The sequence below is a fragment of the Coregonus lavaretus genome (genome assembly GCF_964263955.1).
Source record: "Coregonus lavaretus genome assembly, chromosome: 1".
In the NCBI taxonomy this organism is placed as follows: domain Eukaryota; kingdom Metazoa; phylum Chordata; class Actinopteri; order Salmoniformes; family Salmonidae; genus Coregonus; species Coregonus lavaretus.
Window position 1 is genome coordinate 67406119 of NC_139988.1, and position 11963 is coordinate 67418081.

General features: G+C 42.0%; 1 protein-coding gene across 1 annotated transcript; it reads right to left on the minus strand.

Annotated features, from left to right (window-relative positions):
• Positions 1–351: 351 nt before the first annotated feature.
• LOC311135766 (troponin T, slow skeletal muscle-like) lies at positions 352–3798 on the minus strand (the record flags this gene model as incomplete). The annotated part of the gene is made up of 9 exons (XM_084169815.1): positions 3779–3798; positions 3299–3359; positions 2917–3033; positions 2540–2617; positions 2264–2377; positions 1931–2040; positions 1449–1539; positions 1298–1338; positions 352–397 (listed from the first exon to the last, which is right to left on the minus strand). Exons 2-9 carry the CDS (start codon positions 3353–3355, stop codon positions 352–354), a joined length of 654 nt encoding a protein of 217 aa, XP_084025941.1. The 5' UTR covers positions 3356–3359; positions 3779–3798.
• Positions 3799–11963: the final 8165 nt, after the last annotated feature.

The window sequence follows — 11963 nt, forward strand, 5'->3', positions numbered from 1 at the left end:
ATCACATTTTAGGCCTGTTGATCCATCTGTTTTGATCTTCTGTAAATTGCCTATTAAATGAGAGCATGTCTGCTTCACAAGTGATTCCATGGACATGTAGGTGAGTTGTACCCATATGTAGCCTACATACCCAATTCCCTCTAGTGTTACAGAAGTAAAGATAACTTGTTTTGTTAAATATATACACGTTTTAATGAGTACAGTAATACATAGAATCTGTTTCAGTTAATGTCACACATTAAATAGTGTCAGCTCAATGAGTTCAAGAGAAAAATGTTGAGACATTGTTTTTGTAACGCTTTCCTGAAACAGAATATATGGTCTTCTTTCTTCACTGCTTCCACTGTGTGCTCACTTCCAGCGACCCCCGACCTTTCCCTTACCATGGACCTTTTTACTGCAGAGATAGAGGGAGCTCGGGTGTGAAAAAAGCATAGAGTCAAAACTGGTAACCAGTTTATAATAGCAATAAGGCACGAGGGGGTGTGGTATATGGCCAATATACCATGGCTAAGATCTGTGTCCAGGCACTCCGCGACGCGTCGTGCATAAGAACAGCCCTTAGCCGTGGTATATTGGCCATATACCACACCCCCTCGTGCCTTATTGCTTAAATATAAACCCATCTCAATGGACTCTATAAGGTGTCAAAAGCATTTCACAAGGATGCTGGCCCATGTTGACTCCAATGCTTCCCACAGTTGTGTCAAGTTGGCTGGATGTCCTTCGGGTGGTGGACCATTATTGATACACTCGGGAAACTGTTGAGCATGAAAAACCCAGCAGTGTTGCAGATTTTGACACAAACTGGTGCGCCTGGCACCTACTACCATACCCCGTTCAAAGGCACTTAAATTTGTTGTCTTGTCCATTCACCCTCTGAATGGCACACATACACAATCCATGCCTCAATTGGGGTTAGAAAGTATTATTTAACCTGTCTCCTCCCTTCATCTACACTGATTGAAGTGGATTTAAAAAGTGACATCAATAATAGATCATAGCTTTCAACTGGATTCACCTGGTCATGGAAATGTTTTGTACACTCAGTGTATGCTAAATATATCCTTGCAGAACCTACATTTCCTGTCCTCTAACCCTAGTCTGTTTTCAGGTATTAGAGGACACAGTCAACGTTTGAGGCGTTTGCATAGTATGCAAATTGTCATATAACCTGCAAAGAGCTCTAAAATATGTTGTTTTCCTACTGGCCGCTGACTTTAATATATGTGCTATAAACATTCAGTGCTATAAACATTCAGTGGTAAGGCAGACAGAATTGCAGAAATCCACTTACAATTTCTGGGCATGAGAAATTCTATTCAGAAGAACGTTTATCTGCAAAAAATTAAATAAAAGGAATTTCAATACACATATAAAATACTTTAAGGGCTAACCAGACTAAAGAGGACATAAATAACTGTGGTGTACAATCGCGGTCTCCTCACCTCGTATTTCTGTCGTCTCGTCTTTTCAGTCAGGTCAAATTTGTCTGACTCGAGCTGGTAGATCCACTCCCACATCTCTTTAGCTCTCTCCCTGAGAGAGACACAGGGCATTAGGAGTTGGAGAAGGAGGACTTGTACTCTCAACCTTCATTCACTCAGGAGAACAAGGACTTTGATAATGCAAGTGAAGTTCATTGAGGCCTACTATTCCATTTGAAGGCTCTGGCTCAGATTTCAAGTATCCTCTTTCACTGCTTCAACAACAGTTTAAATAATCAATTCCAATCTCTAAGAGGGCATTAATTCACTTTTCATACTATCATCCCAACCCGACCGTACTGGGCTAACTCAGTTATTTTCTTTCCAAATTGTCCTTTAATCTTAAGCAGCACGGTGCAGGACCTATGATAGATGCGTAACCAGGCCAGCGCAGTACAGCTCGGCTCAGCTTAGCTCAGTAGTCCGAAAAGGATATCACTGACCTCAGGCCGTCCTCTCTCAGGTTGTCAATGGCGAGGGGTTTGCGTCTCTCCGCCAGTGTCTTCTTCTTGATCTCCCTCCCTGTTTGTCTCTTCCCTCTCCTCTGTTCTGCCTGGGGGGGGGGGGGGGCAAAATCATCACCCACAACTGAATAAGTGAATAAACCAGCACTACGAGGGTTAATTTAGTTAACACATATTTTATACACACACAAACTAAAGCACCTGCTGTATACTGTAAATGCTTACAACCAACAAAGTGTTAGCATTGGTAAAGGTTATGCTTAAGACCTATTCCACTAGCATCTTTGTCTACAATATCATTAGCATTCTGACCTTTGCCAAGAAACCCCCAAAGTGAGCCCCCATGTTAGAGAGCACTTTCTTCTTCTTGGCGTCGTCATCTGCCCTTTTCTTGGCTTCCTCATCCTCCTTCCTCTGCCGCTCTTCCTGAGTACCAAAAATCGAATATTTGTACAATAGTTTTATCATATCAACACGCATTCAATTGATTTATGAGACTAATTGTTTTTGTCTGCCAATGACCATTTATAACAGGTGCCTCGATAGTGCTAGCTTAAGCAGATGCTCTGTATTGCGGCTTAGGCCTACCGCAATTCTCGTCTGTCTGTCCCGTTCTTTTTCCGCTCGCACACGCTGCTGCTCTGCTCTCTCTGATCTGCGGTTCTCCTGGAATAGAAACCAAGTGCATACTCGTCTCGTAAATAGCAATGAATACCTTAATTTATACATACCACTACACTAATCACATATCAGCCTTTCTCTAAACACACATACATACATTATTCCCAGACATAGACCTGTCCATGGAGAATGGATGTATATACTGTATACACTATAGAGAGAGAGCGAGAGAGATGCCTGCAACAAGCACATTAAATGAAACATTAAACAAAACATACAGGATAGAGGAGAGAGAGCGAGAAAGAGAGAGAGAGAGTGAGAGAGCGATGGGGTGATTGACCTACAATCCTGTCCTTGAGCCCAATGAGTTCTTCCTCCTCTTTCTTCCTCTGGTCAAAATGGACGTCGATCAGGGTCTGCAGCTCCAGAAGATCCTTCTCCATTCTCTTCCTGTGGATGTCCTGTCACAAACCAGAGTTAATGAATACAAGTAGTAAATCAATAAAATGATCTATATATACATAAGGGACCATTTTCCCCAACCCACATTAAGCTTAGTCCTGGACTAATAAGCATTTTCATTGGAGACTATTGAGAATGCTTTTTAGTTCAGGACTAAGATTAATATGGGTCTGGGAAACTGTAAGTGCGATCAGAAAATAATATGGGAAAAAAACAGAGATAAAGATTTTTATCTCTATGGGTAAAGCCCACATGTCGGCTCACATCAAAGTCCACCCTATCCCCCTCAGGATTTTTGGGGGCAGCGAGCTGGGAGACCATGGGCCTGTAAAACAAGATGAAGTAAGTGATTTACATCAGGATTAAACACACTGACAACCTAAATGCCAAACTACTAAATATACTTAAATTACTACTCAAGTATTTGCCTCTGTTAAACTGTGCATGTTGTACTTTGTACTGTAAAGATACATTCAATTAAAATTGTTAGATTTAATTATATGCTTTGTATTCAGATACAATATGAAATCAGACTTCAGGGTACGGTTTTACCAGACACAGATTAGGCCTAGTCCTGGACTAAAAAGTGCTTTCAATATATACACGTTTTAATGAGGACTAATCTGTCTGGGAAACCGACCCCAAGTGTTCTGTGTCATGACACAGCAAATCCTCAAAAGAAAAGGAAACACGATTTAATTCACAAACTTAGCAGTAACTGTTTACTTGTGAAGACAGACATACTTGTATTTAGGACGTTCCTCTTCTTCTTAATACAAGGCATGAAAGAAATGACAGAGGAAATCAATAACAAACCAAAACACAACTAATACTTTGCATTGGTGGATTTCAACTTCCTAGTAGGTAATTGGGTTGAGTGGGACATTTTTGCCATTGACAGAAAAAAACTTGAATGGTTGCATCTTGTTGTGTCATTGTCCTCCGGTGGCTAGCTTGCTAGCTAAAATCGTCTCTTTCCTAAATTAGCCATGGATGGAGATAGGGATTTGGACTTGTGGTTTTACTTAATTCTCCATACTGGCCAATGATTATAACGGCGATTCTGATCCAACCATAAATTCATACATTGTGCCCCTGGCCTGAGAGGATGGAAGTTCAACATGTAGCTAGATGTAGTAGGCTAATGTTAACTAACTGGCCTGGCGCATCGTTGCCCATGAAAGGAAGTTAGCTAGCGAGCAAGCATTATAGCACAACAAAAACTAAAAGCATGTACTGTATGACAGAGTCATAGACCGTTTAGGGAACATGAAAGAGGTGGATGGCATTGGCGTTTCACTACAAGTAGGGTGAGTCAGCATGTTTTTTCTACGCACAAGCACACACACAGAAATCAGTACCATGGACCGCTGTTACAGGAGGGTGTCGCAGTTCCGGAGCGATCCACTAGGTGTCCTCCTCCGACAACCTTAGGCACCTTCTCACTCACAGTCTGGACTAATCATGATCCTATGGTGTCACCTGTGTCTACTTGTTCACCTGTGTATTTATGCCCTCACTTCCCTGTGTTCCCTTGCTCAGTCTTCTCTGCTAGTTTCTCTACGCTCAGCAGTACTAATCAGTGTCTGATCGGAGAAGTATGTACAGGTACTTGAGAATTGTTCTCCCTGTTTCTTTATTATTTCAGTCGTAGTTACTATTTCGTATTTTGGCTGTCAGCCTGTTTTTGGAGACATATTTGCTTCACCTTTCTTTTATCGTGTTAAGTCTGTTGTTTTGTATCCTGGCTTCGGGACCACCAGTAAAGATCCTTGTTTCACCATCTCTGCCTACTGCCTACTGTCTATCCTGCACCGCACCTGGGTCGGTCACACCTCACACCAACCCTTACAGACAGCCACATCATATTTAGCTTACATTGATTGGACTAAATAGTTTTTGGTATCTTTTAGTTGTCATTGTATTAGACTAAGCATAGGTGATTAGATGATGTTGAAATGTTGAAGTTGAAAGGGTGCTGGAATAGTGGAGGCAACGCCAGTTTTTTTTGCGACTTGCGGTAACTCTCCGTGGTTCTAAATCAATAGTCTTTTAATAGTCCGAAAATGTTGGAAACATTAACTTGTTTGACCATGTTGTAGGTCATGTAACTGTTTGTTACATGCAATATGCTTTGTGGACTTCACCGGACAGATTTTGCTCTCCGGTTTTGTGATGAAACAAAGGTGTGGTTGAATTTGTTCTGCCACTGTGTCTTCTAATTGTCTCGGCCTTAGGCCAATATATCATGGTGGAAAGGCATATGAACTAACAGGTTAAAGATTAAACAACACAATTATCACAACACATAGGTTGTAATAATGCTTTTTTCCCTGGCTTCCCCTTTGATTTTACCCACACACCACTACTGGTGTACAATACCTTGACACTCTGTGTTCTCTGAATGCTCTGGCTCTGTTCACCAGGATCCACCCAGGAAAGGCCCAGGGAGAGACAGGTGAGAGGGAGAAACAGGGGCCATTCAACTGAAATGTGTCTTCCGCATTTAACCCAACCCCTCTGAATCAGAGAGGTGCGTATTATGTCCCTTCTAGAGAGATCGTTTGGGGGCATTCACTGTAATGTTTCAGGGTCTAAATGGACTAATAATATTGTGAGGATGTGTAATATCAAGGATGATGTCAACATACAGTTGTGACTAACCTCCTTCCTCCTCTTCCTCTGTGGAGCAAGTAGGTGATAAAAATTACATATAAGAGAGGAGTGGGTGACAATGAGACAATGAAACGTGACAGAAAATAGCCTTACCCTCCTGCTGATCCCTTAAAAAAAGAGAAAATACGCGTTATCAGTTTTAAATACATATTAACAACAGAAAGTATTAAAATGTAGTTATAGAATATCACTAATAGTTCTTTGAATTAGAATAGTTGACGATTACTCACTCATTCTCTTCCTCTATGTCAGACATAGTTACTCTGAAGAGAGAGGGAGAGAGAGATAAAAAAAAACGACAAGGGTAAAAACTACAAGGGTAAATGTGGGAAGATGTTTTTATTGCGAAGGCAAGATGAGGGAAAGACCATTGTAGATAATGGAATAGAAGGGGACAGAGAGGCTGAGGGTGTGGCGGTATCAAGTTGCCCAGGATAAGAGGGGCATCAGCCACGGAATTCCACTCAGTTTATTTAATTTACAAGAGTGACAGCAAGATGGAAGGGATTTGGATGGGCCCCCATTCCAAATTATACAAATACTGAGCTATATTGTATGCAAAATAAATAAATAGGAACATTTATAGAATTTTATACTAATACAATTGCTCAGAGAAATAGATTTAGTTAAACAAGTAATACATTTTTTCTCTCAAAAAGATTACGGCACTTAGCCTTTTTCTAAAATGTTTTATGTATTGGAGAACACATTGGAAGGGATCTTAGACCATTCCTCTATACATAAATCATGCCAGATCCTTGATATCATTCATCTGTGCCCATGGACTGCCCTCTTCAATTCAAACCACAGGTTTTAAATGGGGTTCAAGTCCGGAGACTGAGATGGCCATTGCAAAATGTTCATTTTGTGGTCAATTAACCATTTATTTGTGGATTTATATGTGTGCTATGTGTTATTGTCTTGCTGGAAGATCCACTTGCATCCAAGTTTCAGTCAGGTTTTTTTGGCTAAAATGTCCTGGTACTGGGTAGAGCTAATGATGCATTTGACCTTAAAAAGGGCCCCAGGACCATCAACGACCCACCACCATATTTTACAGTAGGTATGGGGTTATTTTCTGCATATGTGTTCTCATTTCGACGCCAAACCCACCACTGGTGTGCGTGGCCAAAGAGCTCTATTTTCATGTCATCCAATAAATGTAAACGCCTAAAGTTTGCTAAACAGCATTGGCACTTAGATTGGAACCGGTGCTATGGTCATATGACATGAAAATAGAGCTCTTTGGCTGTCTCATAAAACAATTTTGAAAATGGCTCAGTGCCGTTATCCTCGCAAGGTGAGGTATTGAAAGGTATTGAAAACAGGGGTGCCAATAATTCTGACCCCTATCTTTTTGAGAAAAAAACATTAATACTTGTTAAACAAAATCTATTTATCAGAGAAATTGTATTAGTATAAAATAATATAATTTCCCAATTTTTTTGAGCATAAAATATAGCTCAGTATTTGTACTTTTTAGCTTTATACAGTATTTTTTGCTCATCTTTATAAAGGGTGCCAATCATTTTGGACCTGACTGTATATCACATGCATTTTCTCCCTTTTATACACAACTTGGAAACCGATTCATATCCCAGTTATTTGTTATTTCAATAGGTTTAAATGTAAAGTCTCTTTTATATAATGTAGGAGATCCTGTATATAATCAGACTCAAAATTGGACGAATATTCATATAGGCCTAGCCTATACAGATTCAATGATTAATGATAAATAAACATCCAGACAAATGCAGACCAGATAGTAGAACAGTGAGACCATTTTCCGACACCATCCCCAGATTCCCCACAGTCAACAACTGGAGAGCTGCCTAGCCCAACTTCCTTTGAGAACATTAACGTGGAAGATCAAGGAATCAAGCCAGTCATTTCTATCCCTTCATAGTTAGCATTTAGCCCTGACCTCAATGGATCAGTATGTCTGACTGAACAAACATGGTGCTGGAACGAAAGACAGACAGAGGATTGGGGAAGGATCACATCACATTGCTTCATTATTGCAGTGTGTTAGTCTGTTAAAGACTGACAGATAGATGGAAAGACATGCAGACAGACAGACAGAGACAGATGAATGATCACTTAGAGCAGGGATGGGCAAATGCAGTCCTCGGAGGCTGGACTGGTGTCATACTTTTTCCCCATCCCTAACAAACACAGCTCACTGAAATAATTGCATTCTAAAAGGAAGATGATTAGTTGATTATTGGAGTCAGGTGTGTTAGCTGGGGCTGGGGCAAACGTGTGACACCAATCTGGCCCCTGAGGACTGGAATTGCCCATCCCTGACTTAGAGCAACAGTGGACTGGTGGTTTGAATGTCATTACAGTAAAACACCCAGGCCAGGTTTCATGCAAAGGCATGTTGCAGTGCAGCACACTGCATTACTGGCAATGTGCCTTTGAATGGCAATTTCCCCAACGTTCGATGAGATTGCATTCATGATAAACGCTGCCGATGTCGGCTCAAACAGCGTTGCAACACGCCCATGAATGAATCCTGGCCTTTGTTTTAGACAAGAAGGTGCACATACATTTAACAAACTGTTTAACATAGAAAACACGTGAACACAAGTTCATATACACATACAGTGCTTCCAGTTTGTTAGATGCTAGAGGTTGAAGGAACATTCCATAAATAGGCCTACAATATTTTGTTTAGCTCATCCAACTACTTCCATGCCAAGTAACTTCAGCAAAGACATAGTGTTCAACCACCAAAAACAATTGCCGGCATCAACACCACATATTGAATCATGACACCAGCCAAATTTCTCATAAGTATATAGTTATTGTAGGAATAACTTACTCTCAGGTACTTCTAGCTACAGAGTCGCTATAGCTACAGTTGCTATGGCCTGACAACAAGCAACATTCCGACACAAATTCAGCATGGTGAGAACGATGAAAAGGGTGAGAAGTCTTACCAGCCGCAAGAAAGACGATGGAAAAGACAGTGGTGCTTACTGGTGATGAGTGCAGAGAACTGACTGGGGCTTATATAGGGAATAGGGGTCCAGGGGAGAGGTTACGATGAGTTAAAAGTGTGTGTATGTGTGTGTGCATGCGTGTGTGGGTGCGTGCGTGTCTGGGTGCATGCGTGTGTGTATGCGTACATATGTGCACTTGTAGGCCTGCATGCCTACTCAGTGTTTGCGTGCGTACAGTGGGGAGAACAAGTATTTGATACACTGCCGATTTTGCAGGTTTTCTTACTTACAAAGCATGTAGAGGTCTGGAATTTTTATCATAGGTACACTTCAACTGTGAGAGACAGAATCTAAAACAAAAATCCAGAAAATCACATTGTATGGTTTTTAAGTAATTAATTTGCATTTTATTGCATGACATAAGTATTTGATCACCTACCAACCAGTAAGAATTCCGGCTCTCACAGACCTGTTAGTTTTTCTTTAAGAAGCCCTCCTGTTCTCCACTCATTACCTGTATTAACTGCACCTGTTTGAACTTGTTACCTGTATAAAAGACACCTGTCCACACACTCAATTAAACAGACTCCAACCTCTCCACAATGGCCAAGACCAGAGAGCTGTGTAAGGACATCAGGGATACAATTGTAGACCTGCACAAGGCTGGGATGGGCTACAGGACAATAGGCAAGCAGCTTAGTGAGAAGGCAACAACTGTTGGTGCAATTATTAGGAAATGGAAGAAGTTCAAGATGACTGTCAATCACCCTCGGTCTGGGGCTCCATGCAAGATCTCACCTCGTGGGGCATCAATGATCATGAGGAAGGTGAGGGATCAGCCCAGAACTACACGGCAGGACCTGGTCAATGACCTGAAGAGAGCTGGGACCACAGTCTCAAAGAAAACCATTAGTAACACACTACGCCGTCATGGATTAAAATCCTGCAGCGCACGCAAGGTCCCCCTGCTCAAGCCAGTGCATATCCAGGCCCGTCTGAAGTTTGCCAATGACCATCTGGATGATCCAGAGGAGGAATGGGAGAAGGTCATGTGGTCTGATGAGACAAAAATATAGCTTTTTGGTCTAAACTCAACTCGCCGTGTTTGGAGGAAGAAGAAGGATGAGTATAACCCCAAGAACACCATCCCAACCGTGAAGCATGGAGGTGGAAACATCATTCTTTGGGGATGCTTTTCTGCAAAGGGGACAGGACGACTGCACCGTATTGAGGGGAGGATGGATGGGGCCATGTATCGCGAGATCTTGGCCAACAACCTCCTTCTCTCAGTAAGAGCATTGAAGATGGGTCGTGGCTGGGTCTTCCAGCATGACAACGACCCGAAACACACAGCCAGGGCAACTAAGGAGTGGCTCCGTAAGAAGCATCTCAAGGTCCTGGAGTGGCCTAGCCAGTCTCCAGACCTGAACCCAATAGAAAATCTTTGGAGGGAGCTGAAAGTCCGTATTGCCCAGCGACAGCCCCAAAATCTGAAGGATCTGGAGAAGGTCTGTATGGAGGAGTGGGCCAAAATCCCTACTGCAGTGTGTGCAAACCTGGTCAAGACCTACAGGAAACGTATGATCTCTGTAATTGCAAACAAAGGTTTCTGTACCAAATATTAAGTTCTGCTTTTCTGATGTATCAAATACTTATGTCATGCAATAAAATGCAAATTAATTACTTAAAAATCATACAATGTGATTTTCTGGATTTTTGTTTTAGATTCCGTCTCTCACAGTTGAAGTGTACCTATGATTAAAAATGACAGACCTCTACATGCTTTGTAAGTAGGAAAACCTGCTAAATCGGCAGTGTATCAAATACTTGTTCTCCCCACTGTACGTGCCTGCTTGTGTGTGTGTTAAGGCAGGGAGGAGAAATGGACAGAGGGGACTGGCTGGATTATTGGAGGATTTTGGGTGAGCAAACTGAGGTCTGACAGGCAGGATAATGAGTCACAGGGATCAACGCTGACATCCCATCTGAAACAAGAGACAAAGGGACAGGTGGATGGATAGACGGAAAGAGGGTACGACCACTTGCCTGGTTACCCATCCACATCGCTCCGGCCAACTGACGTTTCTTCTCCAAGATGATTCTGGATTTGCCTCCCTCCCCAACGATTTATAGAATGCAAACACATTCTGACCGTTCTGATTGGTTCAAGAGACTGATGGGTTGGGCCAGAGCCGGCCTACACAAAGTCATCATCAACTTTGGTACTCTGATTGGTTAGACTTGTTAGAGACCATCCAATCGCTGATGAATTTGTTTTCTAAAATGCCCCTCATTTTGTAGTCACACAATCGACTTCTAGGATGGCAGTTTCAGACTGAAAGTATGTAGCGATTGATAGAGGGAAAGGGAAAGGGAATATCTAGTCAGTTGCACAACTGAATGCATTCAACCTAAATGTGTCTTCTGTATTAAACCCAACACCTCTGAATCAGAGCAGCGGAAATAAAGTCAGGGTGAGTCATCAGGCATGACGACCACAGGGAGGATGGTAAAAGGGAGGATGGTGGTACAAACAGAAGAGAGGAACTGAAAACAGAAGTTAGAGGAGAGTAGACAGAGGACAAAAAGAGTGGATAAGCAGAGGGAGTCATGTAGGCCTACAGTGTGCATAATAGTCTAACACCACTAGTATTGTTCACCACTCATGAATGTAAAGCACTTCGAAGGAGATACAAATCAATGCAAACTCAGATACATTAGGTTTTTGTTAGTAGCATGTGATTCAAGGCGCGTTGTAACTATAACATACTTTTTTAGAGCCGACATGTACAGCGTTTACCATGAATGCGATTTCCGCAAACGTGTGGGGAAATGCCTTTAAAAGTGCATTGCTGGCTTTATAGTTATATACATAATTGTATAGTGCCCTGCTCTGCTCACAACTGGAAAATTATCCAGGGCCTGATGCCACACCAGCAAAAATATATAAAGCTGGAGAGCCACGTTTGGTTAAAAAGTTTACCAAACTCTTCCAGGTCAATATGGAGACAAGAATCCTAAAACCCGCACGTTTTAGGATGCCTCGATTATCCACCTTTACAAGAGGCAACACAATCGTCAAGGCTGTGATAACAAGGAATTTTTGGCACTGTACTCCCATTATGTGACGTCTTAATTAAATTGTGTCTTGGTCATCATCATATTTAATGAACCAACATGTTTAGGAGTACACTTTAGTTGGCCCCTGCGGCACAGAACACATAAACACCTGGAGACCAATGTTCGCTCTAAACTGTGCGTGTGTGCGGGCACGCAATAGCCCAGAGACTGCCTACAGCTCCCCT